Raw genomic sequence first — 25,025 nt, 5'->3', positions numbered from 1 at the left:
ATGATATAACCTGGTGTTTGGGTATTAATTTCTAACCCATCCTTACTACAAATTAGTGAATTAGTTCTCTTCACTTCCAGACTCTTTTTCTTCTCACTCAGATTCTGAGAGTGATTTCTGCTCCATGCTGGTCTGGCCTTAAATGGCTGCTTCTTTGTATCAAGGTCCTTGTTGCCAATTTTAGAGAATTCTGTTTTTTGATTTGAAAATGTAAGGGTTCAAAATGGGATCAAATATGTGGTGATGGAAGGAGAACTGACTCTGGGAGGTAAACACACAATGTGAGATATATGATGATGTATTACAGAATTGTACACTTGAAACCTGTATAACTTTACTAACCATTGTCACCCCAATAAAGTTTAATTTTAAAAAATGTACAGGTTCAGATATTATATAACAGAGTCACCATTAATTTTCTCAGGAAATTTGCTTTGTAAAGTAAGCTTGGCAAAATGCTTGCCAACATATATACTCATTAACTGGGAATAGTTTCTTGATTTGCATATAGCTGCTGTTTTCTGTCTCTATTCTGAATGTTCCCAAAGCCTCTGCAGGAAAAATAGCATATGGGTCGCACTGGAGTTGGAAAAGAATTCTCCCACTGCACAGAAATTACAGGTGCCACTTTCTTCTTTCATCTCTTAACCTTTAAGACAGCCTTCTGTTTAGACACCATCAACATTCTAGGAGCTCGTGTTCTAACAGGGGTTATACATTTATAATGGAGGTATATACAAAACGCTGTGCGATTTAAAAAGATGGGCCAATTAATTGCTCGAGGTGTTGGGGGTTTACAGAAGGCTTAACAGAGGAGCTAAACCTTGAGAAAATACTTTGGTGTTTGCCAGGGAAAGAAATGCCGGGGACTTTCAGATAAAGAGGAAACAGGGTAAACTTTCATGACATTTAATTCGGCAATTATTTTTAAGGAATCACAATCTAGTTTACTCTGGTTCTACCACCAAAGATGAGGGCCGACCCTGGAAAATGAAGAGGAGACTGCTCTTCAACTTCAAAATGTATCTGTCCTGCATCCTCCTTTACTCAGAGCATTTGCTTTAGCTTTCCACGGCAATGATTCTTTATTTCAAAAGGTCCAAGATAAAATCCTTAATAACTGATCATAACTGATACAGCACTCTTTCCAGAAATAATAATATTTTAAAAGGTTGATGCTAAATCCCAAAAGGTTTCCTACAAATAAATGAATACTTGGAATTTATGGAATTTTACTAGATTGGTGGGGATATAGTTCAGTGCAGTAACATCTGTTAGAATAGTGTGGAGAGGACTATGTGAAATATGATCTCTTCTTTGAGAAACCAGATGTTATTATTGCCTCTTAGCCACGGTAATCTTTGTTCCATTTGTCATTTATAATCAAGATTACATTTTCCCCATTTCATGATGAACTGATTTCATTGGAAGTTGGAATATTTTTCTTAAATCTTAATTTGCTTGAAAGCTAGGAAGAGGAATGGCAATTAAAAAAAAAAGTGCCAAGACACATTTTTACTCATTTAGATGAACAAGACTATATTAAAAGAGTGTTTTTCTTTTATAATGAGGCTTAAAAAAATGGTAATTTACCTAATTTTTTAAAAATTTCTATGAAAAGCCTTTCATCACTGTCCTGGTTCCCCCCAATCCTGCCCAGTAAGTGAAAATGTAGTGGAAATACATTAATTACATTTTCTAATAAGATTCTGTAGCTATTGGCCCTCAACTCTAGGGAAACCTAATTCTAGTTTATCAATTACAATTAAGTCTTCCAACTATTCCCTAGGTGTACTTGAGAACAGGAAAAAGAGTTGCTAATAAATTTTAGAAAAGAATGAAAGCTCTTTCTATGTCTGTCAGGGGCCACTATCAACCTCTGGGAGAAAATCCTAACCCAAATTTGGGATGTCTATCATAGAGTAGATCTTATTTTCCTAGGACAATCTCTGGATTTAGGTCCTTTGTGCAGCGACTCTTGTGGAGTTGGGCTGGTCTTAGGCACCATAGCTATTGTTGCCTTTGTTAACTTTGGAACTATGCTGTAGAGGTTTCACATTTTCAAGTGTCCCAGTTTCAAGTACCTGGCGTTAAGCCCTCACAGTGAGGTAGAGAGTGGATGGAAGACGGTCACTACAAATCAGAGAAGCAGGACAAAGCTGAGATGTGGTCTTTAGTGTGAAAGACTAGGATAAAGGGCAGGAGGTTGAATGGCTAATCCAGGAAAGCTCCCTGGAGCAATGCTGTGAGCCTGGGGTGCCAGTCAGTGTTTAAGCTTTAGCCATTCAGGTGTGACTGCTGTCTCTTGCTTATGAGGTCCAGTAGATGTAGGAAGCCCGCTGTTAAAGTTCTGATCAGATCCTTTCAGTTATAGTGTCCTTGAACTGGAACGCTGTTTTTGTTTTTTTATCTGAAAGGATTCTAAGCACCTCACTCTTGGTTTCTGGCCTCTTCCTCATGTGACACCTGAAAGTTAGACAGCATTGTAACTAAACTACAGCTATTATCTACAGTTATGTAACAATAAACCACACTCAAAGCTTAGATGGTAAAATAGTTACAGTATTTTCTTTTTCTCCTCAAAGACCTATAATTTGGGCAGGGTCCACTAGAAATAGCTACTTTCTTCTCCATAATGTTTCTGGAGCTGTTCCACTCGGGGCTGGAGGACCGACCTTCCAGATTTCTCACTCACATGGCTGGAAAGTTAGCAATGATTGTCACCAAGATGCTCAGCCAGGCCTATGGGCCTGATGTTTTCCATGGGCTACTTGAGCTTCTTTAAAGTATGGTGGCTGGATTCCTAGGGAATCAGGTGGAAGCTGAGCGGCCTTTTCTAACCTGGCTTCAGAAGGCAGTCAGTGTCACTTCTACTGCATTCTACTTTTGGAAACAGTCAGAAGTTCAGCCCAATTCAAGAAGGAAGGCACCAGGACTTCTCACTTGATAAAGGAATAACCAGGTCCTAGAAAGAGCTAATAATATGTTCATTTATGTAGAAAATGTAATCTGCCACTGAGATGGACTCGGTTCATAAGGCTCTGTGTTCTCTCTATTCCAGTCCTCCCAACACTCCGTTTCCTGATTCCCCCATGGAACCTTCTGAATATACTACAGCCCTCACCAAACCTTTGTTTATATGCCAACTGCCTAATGAAAACTTAAGGGCTGAATTTTCTCTTTTAAAATTAATTTTAAATTAGCTTGCAGACTAACTACATCTTTAAAATTAAGCATTGTGGGATAATTTCACAGGTCCTTTGAGCGCTAAGATTCTCTCTCTCTGAGTATTTTTCTTAGTATTAAGAAGAGTATATATTATGTCCCATGAGGTACATTCTAGGCAACTGGCTTATACTTTTCAAATATCAATGTCATGAAAGACAAGAAAAGGCAGAAGGACTGTTTCCATATAAAAGGGGACTAAAGAGACATGCCAAGTAAATGCAAGGTGCAATCCTGGGTGGGATCCTAGATATAGGAAAAATGCTATAAAGAACACTATTGGCACAATGGACAAAACTCAAATACCATAAAAACAATAGGCAGTATGCAAATGGCATCGAATTTAAATGAGTTTAATTTTAAATACTTGGATTGTAATACTTACAGTGACATGATGGACAGCACACAATCATAAAACTCAACAACTGTTCATATTCCAAATAAATACCCAGCAAGTCACGGTCAGGTTAGGCAAATAAATGGAAAATATTTAACCAAATATTCTCCTCAAATAGTGAGGCAACTTTTAGTGACTCCAGCTGCAACTAAGCTCAGGGTTTCCCTGCCCATGGAGCCTCCCGCCCCTGCAGGCAGTAGAAAAATAAAGAGCGAATACTCATCATCTGCTTTAGCACTGACCGCTCACCTCACTGCTTCCCTGTCCTTGCAGACTCCCTTCCAGTAGGACTTTGCCCACGTTTTGTCTGTTCCCTTGGGTCTGCTCTTTGGTCTGCCCTGTTCTAAAGTTGCACAGGTCCCTCTTAATTAAAAGTCCCCTCCTTTACTCCAGACAGTCTGGGTTTGTTGGATCCCACACTATGGCGGGACCCTTATGAGTCCTAAACCCTCATTGTCCTGTTTCTCTAAGTGTCATCAGATTCAAAGAATTCAGATTCCCACCCCTGCTACTGCCAAATAGCAAGCAATTCCAATCTTTGTCTTGTGTCTGTCATCAAGTAAAATTTAATTAAAAGAGTCCCACTTATTTTATGACTGACGTGACTCTTGTATTTACCATTCTGTCCTCCACAACTTCCTTGCTCACCACCTGGCCCTCAGACTGATTTACCAATTAGACCACTTTCCAGCCTCTTTCTACCTAGTCCACTTTTTCTCTCCCTCCCTATATCACTGCTCTTTATTATGAAGCTTAAATTGGCTTCTTTCCTTCTTTTCCCACCTCCTGTCATAAGGAGCTGCTCTGGGAGCAATAAGCAAAGAGAAGATGTACCAGCAAATACAAGATTCACTTTTCTGAGTGGGAGGAGAGAGACTGGAAACATTGATAATATAATCTTTTTTTAACTCCCATAAGAAAAGGTAATTGTAAAACGCCTCATAAAAGGCATGAATGAATGTTTCCACCATAAACAAGGTGCAAAGAAGATCATGTTTCTTTTTCTTTCTTTATCAATCAAGTCTGTTTCTGAGCCTACCTTGTCAAGATCAATGAGATGCCCAATATCAACATGTTTCCGTGACTTCCTCCCTCCTCATTCCCACCGCCTTGTGTTGGACCAGGATCCCTATACAGGCTGCTGTGCGGCCTGAGGAGCAGCCATGGCTGCTCTGGCCACATCCACCCAGCCCAGTCCCTCCACGCCAGATCCAGGTGAGCTGGCCCCAGGGGCCCTCACTGGTGCTTCAGAGACCCTGTCACTTAGTGTCTGGCTGCCACGGGCATTGCCTAGGCTTCTGCTATGTCCAGTCTTGTTTCAGGAGCACTGGGAGCAAAAGGGCCACAGTTCGTGCCACTCACAGAACCCGAAAACCAGGTGTTTCGCACGCCTCCAGACATGGGTCCATTCATGTCAATTAGCAAGTTCAGTGTAAGCCAATAGGGAGGGACAGGGACTGTGCTGAACTGAAGAGTAAATGTTCCATCTAAATAGCATCCAATGCCATGAAATTTGTTTTCTAGAGGACCTGACATTCAAGATTTTCACGTGAAATCATCTGTTTCAAGGTTGTTACCAATGAGCTAAAACAATTATAAACATGTGCAGGTGGGGCCTGATCACTGAGATCCCCACCTCCTCACTGGTGTCTTGTGAACTCGGAGCCCCAGAACCAGGTCCCCCTTTTTGGAAATGGGCCTCTTCCTCCTTCTGCTTAAAACCACACCTGCTTACACTTGAAACCTATGTAATTTCACTAACCAATGTCACCCCAATAAATTTAATAAATACACATATACATCCATCCATCCATACGTAAGTAAAACAAACCGCGCCGGCCATTCCTTTCCCATCTTAGGAGATCCACAGTGATTGTTTCAACAGGCTTAGCTCACCCCTGGACCAGGGAAGGAAGTCTGTCTGGGGCTTGCCTTTTGCGGAAGGGCCATTTCTCTCTCTTTCTTTCAGCTGTGAACCGTGCGTGCCTCTCCTTCATCGCCCACACCTCTCAGGGGTGAGGGAACTCAGATATTTAAAAAGAAAACCAAAGCCCCGGTGCCTTTGCTCTGTATGTTTTATGGTGAAGCACACAATACACGTAGTACAAAACCACATGTGTAGTGTTTAAGTAATAATAATTAGCCAACGCTCACGTACCTCAGCCAGAAAACAAAATACACTCCAGAAGTCTGCCGTCCCCGATCCTGATCTCATCTCCTCACTCCTCCAGAATATTAACGCTATTATGAATTTTGTGATACTTATTCCCTCGTTTCTCTTAATAGATGTAGTACCTACATATATACTCTAAATACATTGTTTAGTTTAATCTGCTTGGAACTCTGTATGTCTCAAATTAGAACGCACACATTCTTCCGTGGTCTGCCTCTTTGGTCAACATTATATTTAGGGAATTCATCCCTGTTACTGAGTATAATTGACAATTATTTCTTCTGCTGCATATCACAAATTACTTCTCCATTCTGCTGTTGATGGACATTTGGGCTGCTTCCAGTGTGTCTGCTGTTAACAAGCCTGGGTAAAAATTATTGTCATTCTATCCTGGGGTACGTGTGCAAGAGTTTTCTAGGGTATGTTGTATAGTCGCATTACCGGCTTGTAGGATGGGTACCTGCTCTACTTTGCCATTTACAGTTTTCCAAAACCCGTTGTCCAAAAAGTGGTTGTTTCCTCCAAACTGTTTTACATGGCTGTGTACACCACACTGACAGTGTGTAAGATTCTTGGGGCTGTGCATGTTATCAGACCATCCCTAACATGGTCTAACAGAAATCTTCTTTTTTTCAGTAAATCCAGCTAATGTAAAAGGCAGGACACCAGCAAAGTTTTCAACAGCACTCTCTACTATAGGTGACCTTACAGAGGAGAAATCAGACTTTAGAGTTTTCAAGAATCCAATGTTGTCATTGTTTTGATCATAAATGACCACAGTGTCCTAGAAATAATCCAGGGACTCTTGGGGTATAGATCCTTCCCAGATATTAAGAATATCATGAGAAAATTTTTTTTACCATGATGGGTTGGAAGGAATATATAGTGGGGGTGCCAAAATTATGTATATAAGTGGACACTTTGGTCAACGTTGCTCAAGCAGTAGTTTGTCGTAATCAGACGTATCTGGCTGCTGATGGTAACCACTTTGAGCACCTCTTGCAATTGCAGAAGTCAAACATGATTTGTATTCATCTTTTGTTATTGGAATATATTGAGTATTACAATTTTAATACAGTTTTCCTTTCTCAAAATGTATATACATTTTTTGGCACCATATATGCATTTATATATTTTTGGCACTATATATATATATACACATATATATATATAAACACCAATATAATATAATAATAATACAGGATAAAAAGATAATGAATGCCTTTATACCAAATTTGGTATAAAGGCATTCATTATCTTTTTATCCTGGTATTATTATAAACTTCGATTATAAACTGTGCAATTCCACTGTTACCTTGTGAACAACTCTCTCTCTTAATGATGTAAAAAATTTTTTATTCTGTTCTATTAGTTTAGATTGACAACTTAGTCTTAATGTTATGAAAAGTTATACAAAATGCAAAATAAGTGGATCTCTTCTAAATCTCAAAAGATTTATTTTTTTCATATATTTGCATGCAAAACGAGGAATGCAAGGTCTTTAACACACATTAAATCTACATTTTTGACCTTCTTCCAAATATACAATTCAATCTAAAAACTAACTCTCTTTAATCAGAAAACAGAGTTAATTCCTGACACTGCAACAATTTGTCTTGCCATGATGTGATAATGTGATATTTGTAGAGAACTAAAATAGCATGATACAAATCCTTCAGACTTGTGGGATTTCTAACAAAAAGGTTAAAACTGCATTCTGCAGTTATGCAAATTAGCATAGACTTCCTCTATAGCCTCTGGTACTGGAACAAAACAGGAGCAGTTCTCAATAAAACTAAGCTGTTGAGAATAAAAAGTCAGAACTCAGGACAGTAAATAGGAGCCATCAATTCTTTGTTTCCCTGAGCTGCTGCAGCTTAGCGCTCCCTGATGCATCATTACAGGTGTACTGCTAGGTGTAGGGAGGGCCACGGGAAGTCCAAATAACTGATTGTTCAGACTTATCTTGTTTTAAAAAAACTGAGGTGTTAAAAAGGACTTTGTCATCTTGACATATATAATATCATTCTATTTGCTAGAGTGACATGAATGGAACTGTATCAAGAAGGCAAGTGGGCATGTATTCACAGCAAATGGTTCATACTCATGGGTTACGCACTGGCACTGTGCAGAGATAAACCAAGGAAAAAGAACACATGGTCCACACTTTTAAAAGTTTATGTACACACACACACACACACACACACACACACACATATATTTATATATTATATAAATATATAGCCATAACTTCAAAATATGTTATATGGAGTCTGACAATTAAGTTTGCGAACTCATCCTAGAAAAAGTGATACATACCTCATTGCTAAAAATCACCACAGTCACCTCAAAGTACTCCTCTTGGGAAGCTATGCCCTGACACCAACACCTAGGCTACCCTTCAAAGCAATTTTGGAACTCTCTTCCTGGAATGGCCATCAGAGCTGTCGTCGTATTACCCTTGATGTCCAGAATGTCATCAAAATGTCTTCCTTTCAATATTTCCTTTATCTTCAGGTAAAGAAAGAAATCATTGGAGGCCAGATCAGGTGAATAGGGAGGGTGTTTCAATACAGTTATTTGTTTCCTGGCTAAAAACTCCCTCACAGACAGTGCTGTGTGAGCTGGTGCATTGACGTGATGCAAAAGCCATAAATTGTTGGCGAAAAGTTCAGGTCACATAACTTTTTCACATAGGCTTTTCAGCACTTTCAAATAGTAAACTCGGTTGATTGTTTGCCCGGTTGGTACAAATTCATAATGAATAATCCCTCTGATATCAAAAAAAGGTTAGCAACATCTTTGCAATAAAGTTCATGAACTTAACTGTCAGACCTCGTATGCCATAGAAAGATCCAAACACTTTGCTAATTAGCCATACATATGTATTAGCTAAGGGCTAATAGAGTTACTTGACAGGCCAAGAAAAATATATTTAATTACATATTTGTATTCTGCCTATGCCATTGGAAAAAAAAAGTTTCTACTTACAACAGCATTCACGCACGAAATTTGGAAACAAAATGCTGTATCACCACAACTGGGTTAACCCAGCTAAAACTGTTGAAAGACCATCATCTGGCCAATTGATTTTGGGCAAAGGTGCAAAACAATTCATGAAGATAGTTTTTTTAATAAATGGTGCTAGAGCAATTATACATTCATAGGCAAGAAAATGAATCACAAAATAAACCCCACAACTTACACAAAAGTTAACTCAAAATGGATCAGATATTTAAATGTATAATTTATACCATAACATTTTTAGAAGAAAACATAGGGGAAAGTTTTAGGGACAGAGCTTGGTGACATGACATGAGCCCTAGACATGACAAGAAGATCGTGATCCAAAAAAAAAAAAAAGAAAAATCTATAAACTTACATTAAATTAAAATTTTTTTCTCTGTGAAAACTGTGTTAAAAGGATGAAAGAAAAAAAGCTATAGAATGGAAGGAAATATTTGCAAATAGTATACCTGACTAATTATTTGTATTTAAAATATATAAAGAATCCCCTAAACTCAACAGTAAAAAACAATCTTAGTAGAAAATGGACAAAAAACATGAAGAGACATTTCACTAAAGAGAATGTACAGACAGGAATTGAGAATATAAAAATGTTCAACATCATTAATCATTAGGGAAATGCAAATTAAGTCCATAATGAGCTATTACTGCAGATCTATTAAACTAACTAAAATAAATAATAATGACAAGCCAACACTCATTCCTGATAAAAAGCAAAGTGAGAACAGAAGGAAACTTTCTCAACTTGATAAAGACTATCTACAAAAATATAGCAAACATCCTACTTAATGTTGAGAACGTGAAACTTTCCCACTAAGTTCAGGTACAAGGCACAAATAGCCCCTTTCACCATTCCTTTCAACTTTGTACTGGAAGTCCTTGACAATACAATAAGGCAAGAAAAGAAAATGAAAGCTATACAGACTGGGAAGGAAGACATAAAACTATCTTTGTTTGCAAATGTCATCATCATATATGTAGAAAATTCACGAGAATCAACAAAAATAAACTCCTGGAACTAATAAGCAATTTATCATAGCAACGTAGCAGGATATAAGGTTAATATTCAGTCAATTGCTTTCCTTTATACCAACAATTAACAAGTGAAATTAGGAGCTTCAAATGTGGCATTTTTCTTCTTGATGTCAAAACCAAAAAGAAAAAAATGGTCACTTTCAACGTGCACATTGTCTACTTGGGGCAATAACCTAAAAAGTATTCATTTTGGAAGATTTCATGGGGAGGGTAAATTTGTGTAATGTCTTTAAGGAAAGGAGAAAATATGTTCTTCATCAGTGCTTCTCAACCAGAGGCAACTACTCTGGGACATTTAACAGAGGCTTTCAAATTGCATCCCTGATGACTACATATCAGCCTCCTGGGGAACACGGTCCTCTCTTGAGAATTCTGCTATAGTGTGTACTGTGCTGTTCTGAGAGTGTACTAACGGGAGTGCACCAATGATAGTCTCTCAGGTGTCCTGGAAGGAAGGGGAGAATAACACCTATTCTAGATAAAGGGAGTGGAATGAGTCATTTATTTATTCATTTATTCTAAAAAAACATTCAGCATAGGCACGTGCAAAAGTTTTATGAGATAGAAAAATTAAACAAGTGTTGGAGAATGGATGAAAATTAAGTACTTCTGCATGCCATATATTGTATTGTGAGCTTTACATATATGATTTCATTTAATCTACACCACAACTGTGTGAAGTAGAAATAATGCCTATCTCACAGGTCACAAGACTTGGGTTCAGAGAGATCAAGTAACTTGCCCAAGGTAACACAACTTTGAAGTGCCAGGATAGAATGAAACTTAGGTGCTTTCTGTAGCTAATGCGACCTACTTGCACTCTCCATTCCAGGGCCATTTCCCTCTTGAACAACTCCAGGGGGCACCATTCCCATTGAATTCTGTGTAAATGGTGCCCTAGGAGCACAACCGGGTGAATCAAAATGGCTTTAACTAAAACACACAGTCTCAAGGGGTTCATACCCTCATTGTGGAATGAAGACCAGTGTGTATACATTCCTAAAAACAATCTAAAACACCAAAAGAAGAGAACAGAGATTGGAGGGATTAATTCTGCCAGGATTGGGGGCTTGGAAGGGGTTGAAGAAGCAGAATTTGAGCTGAACTGAGAAGAATGGAGAAGATTATGACAGATATTACCATGTGGCAAAGACGTTTTCATGAAGAGACAGGGTATGTCCTAAAGGGCCTTCCCGGGGACCAGAGATGAGAACAATGTACCTGGGAAAAGTTAGACTTACTCACAGAGGAGTGAATTGAGCATAAGGAACAGAAGTGGACAGATTTGCAATCATTGATCTCTCTCCCATTCTGTAGCCTGCCTCATCTTCTCAATCAACACAGAGAGGAATCCAGAATTGCTTAGTGGAGTGACACTGATATGTAAAATCTCACCTACTGTTCCAGTAACTTAAGACCTCAAAAAATAAAGAGGGAATGTTGAAGGAGTGGGCAGTAGAGTTGGGTCTCTGGACCTAACACTCCTATTTCCTCCTTCCTGCTCCACCTCCACATACTCCATCCTTGAAATAGGAGGCCTTTCTTTCCCAATGTCTTGGCAGTGCCAGTTTAGGAAAAAGGGACTTGTTTTGCAGCCCCAAGAACCTAACTCGGTCAGAAGGAGGGCTTGCTTGGCTCTTCAATAAGGTATCTCTCAGATTCTTCCTGGCAGCTCTCAGACTTTACTACCCCGTACCTCTTGGATACATTGAATAGAGATGCACGGTTTAGATCTGGGTGCAGATGTTTGCACACATACCACACAGAGATCACGGAAGAAAAATTAGAGTGATCTCAATTACGACTAGGCCTAGGGATCTGGGAAATGAGGAACTGTGTTCCATAGAGCTGACTGCTATTTCAGAAGAGATTTAAACTGTGTCCAGATATTTATTCCATAGATCTTAATTGCTGGTTAGGAGGAGAATTAAGCTATCCTAACGTTCTGAACTCTGCTCCCACTCTGTCTACAGGGATGAGGAGGAGTTTTTGCCATCCTCCCACCCCCACCCACTATGACACGCTGCCCCACCCAGCTAGAGATGACAGATCCAGCAATATGTGTAGAACTCAATCAGCAAGGAGATACCTTTTCTGAAAGTTCTGACATTTAGATGGAAATCTTGTGGGGAAAAGGAGAAATCTCCGCTGGGAAGAGACAGGTGAGCTCAGAGGACAGCATCATAGGCTGGTATGCCTTGTGTGTAAAGAAAGTAAAGAACAGGAACATGCAGGGAGAACTATGAAAAGAGAAGGTGGAATAAGGAATTAAAAAGGGAATTAAAACAAAAAATTTCAAAGGGAAGAGAAAAGAAGAGCAGTTAGAATGTGAAAGGAGGAGTTTTGGTACTTTTTCTTAGATTGGTCTTGGTTCTGAACTTTACTTTTGGTGCAATGGTTAGGAGATGCCATCCTTGAGAGACTCATATCTGTTTCTTCCTTCTAGTAATTGTAGCCTGCTGTCCATATTGCTGTTTCAGCTGCTATTTCAGGATCAACTTAGCCTGTAACATCTCCAGCTTGTTAGAAAGTAGGATGGCGCTAAGAGAAATCAGGCAGCCCACTTTTTGGTACCCTCTGACTCTTCTATTATTTTTCTCCCTAAGTTGCCCTAAAGGTCTGGGCTAGAAATAAAGTCTCAGTGTATTTGCCAATAGACACAGGCTTGAGTATCCCTAGTACTTGCCTTGGGACTCGGTAAATACAGGCCAGGAAGGAGAAAGGTAGCCCAAGTGGGAAAATTTGTGAAAACAAAAAGAATTTTGTACTTCAGTAGGATTCATGTATGAGATTTTAAGTTAAAATGTGATCTGGCTTACTGAAATTCAGCAAAATATAGCAACTGGTCCTGGAAAGTGAGAGGGTCTAAGAGTCCTGGGTTTCTATTTGGCTGTCTTGCCTGGACAAACCTTTTGCCGGCTCCTTCCTGGGCCAATTATTGTGTTGGACATTAGGGACTTTGTTTCCATAATAAATGTTTGTATTGGCATTTTAGGGAATAGACAATGGAAGAAGTTGGACAGGACCCATTGGATGATGTGTAAGTAATAAGAACAATGAAAGAGTTCAGTAGAGGAGCTACTGTGGGAAGAGTCTACAACAATCCAATAAGGAAGGGAATAATTGTGTGGGACGTCATCTCCTCAAGCCTGGGGAGAAAAGATTTTTGTTTTTAGTTCTTTGGACTTCGTCATAATGGTGAGGTTTTCAGAGACAGCTAATGTCTCAAAAAGCCAATCAGTCTCATTTGGGGAAAAGATCCCTTCTCATCCCTGCCCCCACCTAGTTCACGTGCCTATTTGACTGGGTAGAAAAATATTCAACATAAACTCCTTAGGAGACTATAATAAAAGGGGGCTAGAGTAATCCTCTCCCTTGCAGATCTTTAAATGCTTTATAGGTGTGGCTTGGATTCTGCATACTCCATAAAATTTTAAAAAATTGACATTCAATGTTATTTTATACTAGTTTCAGGTGGACAGCACATTGGTCAGACATCTATACAGTTTATGAAGAGATCTCCCCCAATAAGTCCAGTACCATCCAGGCACCACACCGAGTTATTACAACATTAATGACAGTATGTCCCATGCTGCACTCCACATCCCTGTGACTAGTTTGTAACTACCAATTCTACTTCTTACTCTCTTTACCCGCTTCACCCACCCCCACAACCCCCTCCCATCAGGCAACTATCACTCTGCTCTCTGTATCTATGAGTCTGTTTGTGTTTTGTTTGTTTGTTTATTCTGTCTTTAGATTCCACATATAAGTGAAGTCATATGGTATTTGTCTTTCTCAGTCTGACTCATTTCACTTAGCATAATACTCTCTAGGTCCATCTATGTTGTCATAGATGGTAAGATTTCATTCTTTTTCATGGCCAAGTAATATTCCATTGTATATATGTACCATATCTTCTTTATCCAATCATCTATTGATGGGCACTTGGGTTGCTTCCATGTCTTGGCTATTGTAAATATTGCTGCAATAAACATGGGGGTGCATATATCTTCTTGAATTAGTGCTTTGGATTTCTTCAGATAAATACCCAGAAGTAGAATTGCTGGGTCATAAGGTAGTTCTACTTTTAATTTTTTGAGGAACTTCCACACTATTTTTCCATAATGGCACCAATTTGTGATTCCACCAACAACCAGGAAGGTTCCCTTTTCTCCACATCCTCTCCAACATTTGTTGTTTGCTGATTTATTGATAATAGCCATTCTGACTGGGGAGAGGTGATATCTCATTGTGGTTTTAATTTGCACTTTTCTGATGATTAGTGACATTGAGCATCTTTTCATGTGTCTATTTATCATCTGTTATGTCCTCTTGGAGAAATGTCTGTTCAGGTCCTCTGCCCATTTTTAAATTGGATTGTTTGTTTTTTTTGGTGTTAAGTTTTATGAGTTCTTTATAAGTTTTTGCATATAAATTTTTTCAAAACAAGAAAGTTAGGATATAATTATTCGTATAAAAATACATTTATCTTGCTTCATAAAAGATTTGTGTTTTAATGGGTTCCATTTACAATATTTATAATTAAACTGTGATTTGAATCCAGGAATTTACTTGATGCAAAATACTGTAGAAATTCATTAATCATGGAAAATTACAATGTAGGGCCGGTTAGGCATAGTAACAACAAAAGATGGGGCAATGAATGAGATTATGGGAAAAACCTTCTTAGGGTTCCTGTTTTCCTGTCTTAAGTTCAGTAATGAAGATGATTTTCCTGTAGGCAGGAGATGATGGAAATATCGGAATTAGAAGCAACAAAACAGAACCTCAACTACCTGAACTCAGACCTTGAAAAGGACATGCAGAGACTGGATGAGGCAAATCAGGTTCTTCTCAGAAAAATTCAAGAAAAAGAAGGAACTATTCAAAGGTCAGGCTTTGCAGCGGGTGAGGGAAGGGCTTCTCATCTGAACGCCCCTGGGGATAGACAGAAGGTGGGAGGAAGGTTTACTTCTTTGTCAGTGAATCTTGGCGTGTTATTGAAATTCTGAAACACGAACTGTGATGCCCTCAAAAGGCTTTATGTATAGATTTTTGCATTAAATCTCCACATTAGGTTGATGTTTTATTGCCACTGCATTGTCGCTCTGGCTCCCTGAGACCTTGGCAGTAGCTTCCCAAGCTGGGGTCCTGGCTGCTTCCTCAGGACTGATCCATACCTGGGTAACTATTTTTCAGTCTGGAAAGAGAGATCGCCCTGTCACTAGGAGGAGCCAAAGAGCAGGAGGAGGTGAACCACATCCCATCTGAGAAGGAGGAAGCCCTGAAGGACCTGGAATTAGAAACAGCAAAGCTGGTAAGGGGAGCATCCTAGAAAAACTTGCAGTTTGCAGCTCTCTTTCCCAGGGGATCACCATTGTGTGGTCATGGCTTCTGTGTCTGTAGAAATCACAGCAGTTTAATGGCAGCTCTAGGAATGAAGCGCTCCATATGGACTCTGTCCCCAGATCCTCTGTATGGATCCCCAGATCTTAATTCAGTGGCCCAATCAGGGTGAAGGTACAGTGCAGAGCAGTTTGTCCACTTTACCTATTTCTTTCACAGGAAAGAAGTAATGAGATTTTAAGCAGAAATGTGGTGGAGCTTCAGAAGAAGGTAAGGTGGGCCCTGGGTTTTCAAGGACCCAAGGATAAGACCACTCTTGGAAGGAGGCTCATTGCTTAGGAACCACGAGTCATCTGAACTCCTGAACTCTCCAGTCAGACGGGAGAAGGAGCTACCAGCAAAATCTGTGTGCTCCCTCCTCCCTGCAGCCTTCTGAATCTCTCAGAACAAACTCTGATGAACACCACCATTTGTTCTCTGGGAATCACAGGTGGGCAGTGTGAGAGCCACAGGACTGTAGAGGGAGGAAAGATTTGTCCCTCCCTCGCCCGACCACTCTCCCCCATTTTCTCTTCCCTCCCTCCTCATTCTCCCTGCCTCCTTGTGGCCGGCTGGCCTTGTTTCCACTGACTGTGAGAACAAAACGTCTGTCCAGCAAGCAGGAAGTCAGCCAGCTTCCGTAGGGAGAAGGAGCCACTTTTCTCTCAAGCTTCTAGCTGGGATCTAAATTCATTAAACACCATTCTGCAGCCCTGAGACCCCCAAGTCTGCCACTCTCCCAGGTTTTCATGGCTGTGCCTTTTTCGGTTTATGATTTGGGGGATATTTCAGATTTCACGGAGATTTAAGAATGGTGACCTGGATAAAGGAAGCCCAAAGCAGATGTTGGCAGAATTGAAGGTGAGTAGAAAAATAAACCTAGAGATTTTCTGGGAGACACTGTGTCAATTCTAGGTTTGGGGAGGAACTGCTTTCAAGGACTCCCCCAGGCGAGGGATGTCTGTGTGTGCTTATTGTAGTTGAGCCAAAGTCCTTTGTTCCCTCGACTTTACCCCATGGCTGTAGGGCTCCCATAACAGTATTAGTCACACTGGTGGCAGAGGTGACTGCAATGATGAGAAAGTGGATGGAATTGCTCCAGAGACCTCATCGTCCATCAGGCAACAGAACACAGGGACCTGCCCACTGGGGGCTGCTCTCAAGAAGTTTATTGTCTAAGTGATACACAAATGCAGATATTCATGGAGGAGGAGAACACTAACTTCCACAGTTATACAGGGATGTGTCAACCATCTTATCTGCTTTTCGTTTTCTTTTTTCAATTTATCTTTTTCTTCTACTAGAAGGTAAATCCAATGAGGACATGAATTTTTGTCTATGTTTTCACTCCTATTTCTCCACTGCCTGACACATAGCAGATGCCCAATAAATATTTGTGGAATGAATGAATGAATTGGATGTCCAACAGAGGGCAGAAACCCTATCGGGAAGCTCTCTGCAGATTATGTGGCAAATATGGCAATTTGGTCAAACGCACCATGTCAGAGCCCTGGGCACAGGAGTTTTCTTTTGCTCCGTGACTCAGATGGTATGTGAGTGCACCCTATGGAATATAAGAGAGAAACAGGCTGCTGAACTGTGGTCAGTCAACTGGAAGGAGGCGGATGGTGAGGTCCCCTGACTTGGGCAGTCAGGCCACCAAGGCTAAAATGTCAGCTCTGCCACAATGTGACTTTGAAACAAGTTATGCACTTAACTTCTCCTTTCCTGTGTCTCATCTGTAAAATGGGTTTTATAACAGTGCCCATCCCAGACTGTTATACTATGTCCTTGATATGCGATAGAAATTATTATCAGGATCCTTGCTGGTTTGGAGAGAGGGTGATCATCACCCATTCGTTTTCCACAAAGAATGCTACTAACTTTCCGCTTTCACTCACTGTCTTCCACAGGTGAGACTCCAAACATCAACCGAGTCCTGTTCAAAGCAAGAGAAGGAATTAGTCAAGGTAGAGGCAGTACTTTCTCTATTGAGGGTCTGTCCAGGATATTAAGGGGAGAATACCCGAAGGTTGTAGGGACAGAATAGCTTGAGGCATGGGAGGGGGAGGAAGAACCTCTGGCAAATACATTTCTGATTCACATGCAGGTAAAGAGAAAGAAAGCTTATATTAAAAGTACCGGTCGTACGATTTCTTAAACACCCCTCTACCTCAAATCTCACATACTATTGTTGAACCCCAAATCTAAGTGCCCTGAAAGATCTGACGTTTCACCTGAGAGGCATATGACAACCTGGGGAATTTCCTTTGCTCAAAATTAGATCCTGCCCAAGGATGATGAGATCACTGCTTTGTGATGTGGGTACTGTCCCCTTCAAGTAAGAGGTTGCTAGGTAACCAGTCAAACGTCCAATGCACCGGTGAGGGTCTCAGGGAACAGCCAATGTTGGTTCTGATTTAACTTAGGAGATTTGTTTTTCTTCTCTTTCTAGATAGAGAGTGACTACCAGTCTGTGTATGAGCTCTGTGAGGACCAGGCCCATTACATAAAGGTACACTGCCTCTGGGGGAAAGTCAGTAGTGGCATAATTTCTCCAAGGCCATGGGTTCCTTGGTTTCTCATCAGGAGAAAATCTGCCCCTGGGAAAAAACGAAAATGCCTTTCAAACAACAGCAACAACAACACAGTTGTTTATTAAAGATTTACTTTGTACCAGGTACTGGCACATAGGGTGTTTTTAAACACTCAAAATATGGTACCTTTCTCAATCATTTTGTCCCGTAACTCTATGGGGGTGATACTGTTATGGTCAAGAGGATATATACTGAAGTTTGAAGGAGTTAGGGAATGCTCTCTAGGAACACAGCTAGTAAGCGTCCGAGCTTGGATTTGAACATGAGCAAGATTCAAAGAGAGAGCTCCTGTTTTTTTCCATATATATTCATCTGGTCACTAATATCTCCTAATTTTTTATTGGAGTATTGTCCTACTTGTGCGTGCACACTCATGCATGCTCCATTTGGAATATTAGGAATTAGTCTTAGGATAATCTTTCATCGATGACATTGTAATGAAATATGTGGAAAGTCTTGATGCTGACAATTCTTTTTTATTTTTTTTTAATTTCCATGGGAAGAAATACCAGGAAATCCTGAGGCAGATGGAAAAGGAAAAGGAGGTGCTGCTTCTTGAAAAAGAAGTGTAAGTTTGAAAAGATGACCTCCCTGATGGACTGAAGTGACAGTCCCCAGGTGGTCTTTGAAAAGCAAAGTACTTCTCAGACCAGTTTGTGTCACTATAAACTGGCCTCCAGCAAATCAGCCTCCGCTCCAGGATCTAGATGGGAAAATCATCAGCACTCAGGCTTCTCTCTTGCATTTCTCATCGATCAGGGTTTAAAAGGTCTCTTTTTTATGTTCTTTTCATGTGTCCTCCGTTGTTTTATTCATGAAAACTGACTCAGGTTAGGTTCAAAGCGGAAAGATTCTACTAAAAAGAGGTCAGAAGACCCAGCAATGCTTCTCCGCATATCTGTGCTGTCCACTTTCCCAGGACATGGTGATCTGATACATTGCCTGGGGCCCCGGGGATGCCCTTTTATGTATGCTCTGTATCTATAGACTTCCCTATGGCTCAGAAATTGACACACCTGCCTTTTGTTTGTTTATACTTCTAAACTGTATTACGGAGCATATTGCATAACACACATAGTGTACAAATCTTAAGTATATAGTTTGGCAAATTTTTATACATATACATCCATGTGTACACATGACTCACATCAAGATATGCCCTGTTTCCCTGAAAATAAAACTTAGCCGGACAATCAGCTCTAATGCATCTTTTGGAGAAAAAATTAATATAAGACCCAGTCTTCTTTTACTATACTATAAGACCGGGCCTTAATATAGTATAATATAATGTAATATAATATAGTATAATATTAATATAATACCGGGTCTTATGTTAATTTTTGCTCCAAAAGATGCATTAGAACTGATTGTCTGGCTAGGTCTTATTTTCGGGGAAACACGGTAGAACAATTTGAGTACCCCAGGTGGCTCCCTTGTGCACTCCTCTCAGTTAATTCTCCTTGCAAAGGTAACTATTCTGACTTATATCACTTTTTTAATTGATTTTGTCTGTTCTTGAACTTTCTATGAATTCTGTAGGTTCTCTTTTGTGAGTCTCTTACTGAGATTCATTTATGTTACTACATGTGGCTACGTTTTGTCTTTTTCATGGTTGTTTAGTATTCCATTGTATAAATATGGCACAATTTATCTATTTTACTATAAATGAACATTTTGGTTATTTCCAGTTTGGGGCTATTCAAATAAAGCTGCTACAAATATTCTTATGCATGTCTTTTGGACATATCCACTCATTTCTCTTGGGTGTATACCAAACAGTGGAATGCTGGGTCATGCAGTACGTATCTTTGGCTTTATTAGATAAAGCCAAACAATTTTCCAAAGTTGCTGTACCAATATCTCCCCCCATGAGAAATGTATACGGGTTTTAGTTACTCTACATCCTCACTTTTACTTGATATTTAGTCTTTTTAATTTTGACCATACTGGCAAGAGTGTAGTGATACCCAATTTTGATTTTAATAATGCATTTTATTACTTGTTGCTAATGACGATGTATTATTTTCAAATGCTTATTGGAAATTTGAATATCCTCTTCTGTGACATGTCTTTTGCCTATATTTGGGAGATGGTCAGTCTTTTTCCTATTGATTTGTGGTTCCTCATATATATTTTTTGATAAGGTCATTTGTCATGTATAAGTATTACAGTCTACTCTATGCCTCTCATTTTTTAGTCTCTTAATGGAATCTATTGAAAAACAATAATTTTTAATTTTAAGGAAGTATAATCCATCAAATTTATCAATCCTTTTTTGCTTAGTGCTTTCTTTGGGTCATAAAATTATTCTCCTATGCTTTCCCCTATAATTATCGTATTGTTTTATGTTTTACACTTATGTTTATATGCATCCACAATTTATTTTTTCTGTGGTGTGAGGAAGAGATCAAGATCCATTTGTTTTGGCGGGGGAGGCGGGGGATGGATAAACATTTGACCCAGCCCCATTTATTGAAGAAACCATGAATTTTCAATGGTGCCTTGTGTTATAAGTCAGGTGACCCTATAAGTCAGGTGTGAGTCTGTTTCTGGATACTTTATTCTATACCATTAGTCTATATCTCTATCCTTGTGCCACTACAACACTGTTTTAATTACTAATTACAATTAGTCTTGCTATATGGTAGCTTAAGTTCTGCAACTTTTTGTTCTTTAAGATTATCTTGACTATTGACGGCCATTTGAATTTCCATATAAATTTTTAATTAGTTTTTCAGTTTCGACAACAAAACCTTTTTGGAATCCGTAACACATCTCCCTTTCTTCCCCTATTTGATGATTTCCATGAAAAGACTGAGTAAGCTGTACTGGGTCTGACCCTCTGGCAGGAAACAGTTCTAAACTCTGGACAACAAAACAAAACAAATGAACCGAACAATCAGAAGGCACTGGAGAGTGAATAAAAGCAGGCAGATCCTGGAGGGGAGCTGACACTTGGAAGAAGGGAATAGCAGGGGGTGATCCCCCCATTTTTGTCACTATCAGCCTGAGGGCAGGCTAAACTGGGCAGACAAAACACTGGGAGAAAACCTGTCGTCTTTCTGAGCTAATAGAGGACAGATTTCGGGATAGTCGAAGCTCTGGGATAAAAAGAGCCAGAGATGGAGAGTCTCACATTTTGTGTCTAAACTGCCCAAATCGCAGGCTGACCTCTAAACCATGCACGCTCAGGGCAGTCTGTGAGTAGCTCAGCTGAGGATATCAGACCTGACCTGAGATTTGAACTGCCACCAAGAGATAGACTTTCTGCAGTTTGAATTCAACATCAGGGTTAGGTCAGGGCTATTCTTCATTGATTCTTTTCTCTTGAGATTGGAACACATTTTTCTGGTTCTCTGTATGCCGAGCCATTATGAATTTTGAATGTCAAGCACTGTGAATGTTATCAAGTATCTAGGACATAATCATAGATTTTGCATGACTTATGAACACTACTTTTCATCAGCCCCTCAGATTAACGTTACATAATTCTTAGATCTGATCTTTTTTATCCAGATTCAAAGCCCAAAACAACTCCTCCCAAGTAGAGAAACCTGGGTCTGTTCTGGTGGAGACCATTCAAAACAACACGGTAAGCCTTCCTTGTCCCAAATTGGAGTTTTCCTCTACCCTTTCCTCCCCTGCCCCCCACTCTCTTTTGTAACAACTCTAGAGTTAGGAACTAATGAGGTTCAGTACTGTGCCCCACTCCATGGCAGCTATACAATGGGACAGCCAGGATTCAAACCCAGGCAGCCTGACTCCTGGGGAGACAGGTTAGTTAGTGTGTTGCTAGGTAGACAGGGAGGTCCCTGGTGGAATAAACAAAGACAGCCATATCCTAAAACTCTAGGTTTTAAAATCACTCCTTCGCTCCAGGACAAAATGTAACAGTGCCTTGAAGTTAATCATAAGATTCCTTTTGGCCTGACAAACGGAACAGATCTGATAGATAAGAGTGGGTTATTTTGCTAATTCCTTCAGGATGGGCAAGCAGAACAAACCTGGTGGACATATTTCATTAGAAGGTGCCAGCTCCCCTTCCCCAAATAGGCAAGGGAACGTATAAAAGAGCTTTTGCCTCAGTCACTGGGCACCCCTATTAGGGACCCCCTCCTGCTTGGGAGCTCTGACACTTTGCTTTCAATAAACTATCCTCTTTTTAAAACTCTGCCTCTCCTGGGTTCGTGTTTCCATTCTTTGGTCTCAGAGACAGGATCCCGGCACCCACTCACTCAAAAGTCCACTGCATGATTTGGGGACTCACAGCAATATACCTACTTCACTGGGTCTAAGCTCTTAGCCACCCTGCCAGCCTGCCGTGTGAGCACGTGGACAGGCACAGCTATGGCTTTTGTTGCTTCCCACAGGACAGGACCATCACCAAGAAACAGAGGAGAATCTTTTTGTACCGGTAAGTGGTAGAATCTTTTTTTGTTGTGCTTGTTTGTTTCCTTTCCATAGTCTAGGCCACATTCACTCTATAGAAGTGAATGGCTTAATACGGGCAAAAGGAATAAGGATAAACACAGCCACTAACCAGAAAATATCAGGCAGCCTCAGATGTTTCCCAACCCTTCCTTCCTTCCTTTTTCTCAACACCACAGTTATTCAAGACTTGGTCATTGGAGAAAGTGTCTATGTCTGGGAAGTTCAAGATGAAGGCTGCAGGTTGCGTTTCACTGTCACTTTCCATTCTTATGGTCCTGGGTATGGCCCCTTTCTATTTTTCAGTCCTGAACCTGATAATCCCTGCTAAACGCTTTGCTGGGAAGAAAGTTGAGGGTGCCTTAATTCTTTTAGTATTTTTACCGCAGGCTGTAAAATTTTAGGAAAAAAAAAATCACTCGAACTCTGTGCCTTTAAAAAAAAAAATGAAACAAGGAGACTGACTCTAAAATGCTACATGTGGCACTTTAATGAAAAGAGTCACTTTATGACATTTTGATATAGTTGAAGACTGAAAAAAACAGTTTTCAGGGTGGAACTTTCTTGGGCGCACACAACACACACACACACACACACACACACACACACACACACACACACCCCTTTTATAGTTTCAGTTGGTCTCTTTCGTCATTTGATGTTTAGTAAAAGCCAATCCTAATCATCTCCCCTGGGTGTCAATGTCAGAGCTGGCCAGTCTTATTTCAAATTCTAGAAGTGCTTGCTATCGTGGACCTGAAGAGGGCCGCTTGTTGTGAGACTCCCAAGTGTGATGGCCACGGACATTTTCTGACATCCCCCAAAGGCCTCCCCCATGTATAGCACCTGGAGCGTCTTCTCTTTGCACCTCTCACTTTTCTATGTGGACATCTGCGCAGGTGGAGGGCTTAAATGTCAAGAGAACTAGATCCAATTCCTGACCGTTACATCAATCTTCCTCCGTTATCACCTGTCTCCTCCCCTTACCTTTGGTGTCTCCATCCCCCACTTCCCCCTCAGTTTTGCCTGAAGTAAGTTATTCGCCAGTCATTTACCAGTGGGAGGCTCCCCTCCTCCTACTGGATCTCTTTCCTAATGATGAATGTCCTTTTGCAGGCATTTCCAGTATCTTGTTTTCACGGTCATGATCCTCATTAGGCTGCTGGGTTATGTGCTTTTCCACCTGCAATACATAAACCCAGACCTCCTCGTGGATGTGCTTCCCCTGATGATGAGCAGGGACACCTTGCACAGGCTGAGGGACATCTTATTTCCCTTCCTCACCCTAGAGGTGGAAGAAGTTCTACCACACTAGTTTTGGGCGACCTGGGGGGCTTCTCATGGCGCCTCAGTGGAGAGGGGACATGGTTTTGCTCTGTGTGGGGGATGGGCCAGGAAGGACGTGGAAGCCTGGACTCAAAGCTGCTACTCGGACGCCTGACCTCTTCATTTCATTCTCTTCCCTTGCTTTCCCTCTGGAGTGCATCCCTTCCCAATAAAGAATATATTTGACCAGAGTTCATGTGTTTGTGAATTTCGTCTGTGAGTCCTGGGGCCTTACTAGGTACCACCCTGTGATGTTAAGAAAAGCTGCACTTAAAGTGAGATAAAATAAACTCCCCCAGGACTTCTATTCTCTGCTCCATACTAAGAAAAAAAAGAAAAAAGAAAAAGTAGAGAAAAAAAATTTTGGCTTAATTCGTTAGATTCTCTACTCACTCTGGGCTGGGCACAAAGGACATTCAATTGAGGAGACACTGGGCAGATAAGAAAGCTTGCACCTGTCCAATAGTTCACTAACACGCTAACCTTCCGAAAGCTCTTTTATTTTATACAATGCTGTATCATACAGCAGGGGGAGGTCCTGAAAAGCTGACTTTCTCATGTACATAGATGGTTCCTCTCGTCGATTGAGAAGAAAATTACCCTAAAACTTAAGTGCTATATTAAAGGAGTGCCTAAAATCAGAAAGCATTTTAGCTAGACATAGCCAAACACAATTTTGCACCAACCTATATTCAAATGCCATCTCTCCCTTAATGATTCCTCTGATCCCTCCTGACCTGAGACAGCCACACTTGCCCTCCTTGAATGTTCCCTGTACCTTCCCGGGGATTCCCTTAGTGCCCTGCCTGTTGCTACCTTGTAGCGTCATTACTGTGCGTCTGACTGTAGAGCTTTTGACTTCTTTATTCTGCATGGCCCCCAGCAAGTGTCTACACAAAGTAGGCACTCAGTGAAAAAGGGAATGATTCCTTGGAGAATTTGGGTTTCTTTTCGAGGGTATCTGCAGGGTGACAGTGGAACCATCAGTCTAGACCCTGTGGGGTGAGAGCTCACTCTTTTGCTGGTACAGCCAACTGGGAATTGGTTGTGGAAAGGGAAGGAAGGTAGAAGGCTAGGGTTCAAAGCACGAGGTTGTATGGCCAGCTGGTGGTTTCTATAGGTTACGGAAGCTAAGTGGTGAAGGCACCTTTCCTTGGCAGCAACTTCCTCCTATGCATTCCCCAGGCTCTTGCTTTCTGGTGACTTTTTCTCCTTTCAAGACCATTCTTGATACAGGTTTTAGCTGAATTTCACTTGCATAGCAATATTAGGGTAGAAGAGACACAGTGCATGTTTGCTTTTCTGCAGACATGACTCTGCCCCACTTTTGGGAGTGGGTGGGGGGGGTGGAAAGAAGGTGAATTGTCTCAGAACAAGGCTCCTGAAAAATGAAAAACTGATCAACACCACCCTCTTGTGGCCAAATGAA

General features: G+C 40.6%; 1 protein-coding gene across 1 annotated transcript; it reads left to right on the top strand.

The window, feature by feature from the left end:
- Positions 1-568: 568 nt before the first annotated feature.
- Positions 569-23,585, top strand: LOC117023147 (transmembrane and coiled-coil domain-containing protein 5B-like). Its single transcript, XM_033107628.1, has 11 exons — positions 569-621; positions 14,602-14,751; positions 15,060-15,177; positions 15,426-15,476; positions 16,038-16,106; positions 17,159-17,215; positions 17,701-17,760; positions 18,346-18,410; positions 21,359-21,434; positions 22,213-22,256; positions 23,387-23,585. Exons 2-11 carry the CDS (start codon positions 14,609-14,611, stop codon positions 23,583-23,585), a joined length of 882 nt encoding a protein of 293 aa, XP_032963519.1. The 5' UTR covers positions 569-621; positions 14,602-14,608.
- The last annotated feature ends 1,440 nt before the right edge of the window (positions 23,586-25,025 follow it).

This window comes from Rhinolophus ferrumequinum, chromosome 6, assembly GCF_004115265.2.
Source record: "Rhinolophus ferrumequinum isolate MPI-CBG mRhiFer1 chromosome 6, mRhiFer1_v1.p, whole genome shotgun sequence".
NCBI classification, from domain to species: Eukaryota; Metazoa; Chordata; class Mammalia; order Chiroptera; family Rhinolophidae; genus Rhinolophus; species Rhinolophus ferrumequinum.
This window is presented reverse-complemented; position numbering and strand designations above follow the sequence as displayed.

Bases quoted from the DNA above. Each gene is read 5' to 3' on its own strand.
- LOC117023147 (XM_033107628.1), top strand. From the start codon at position 14,609: ATGATGGAAATATCGGAATTAGAAGCAACAAAACAGAACCTCAACTAC. The intron at 15,178-15,425 runs GTAAGGGGAGCA...TTTCTTTCACAG, and splicing joins AATTAGAAACAGCAAAGCTG to GAAAGAAGTAATGAGATTTT. The intron at 17,761-18,345 runs GTACACTGCCTC...TTCCATGGGAAG, and splicing joins ACCAGGCCCATTACATAAAG to AAATACCAGGAAATCCTGAG.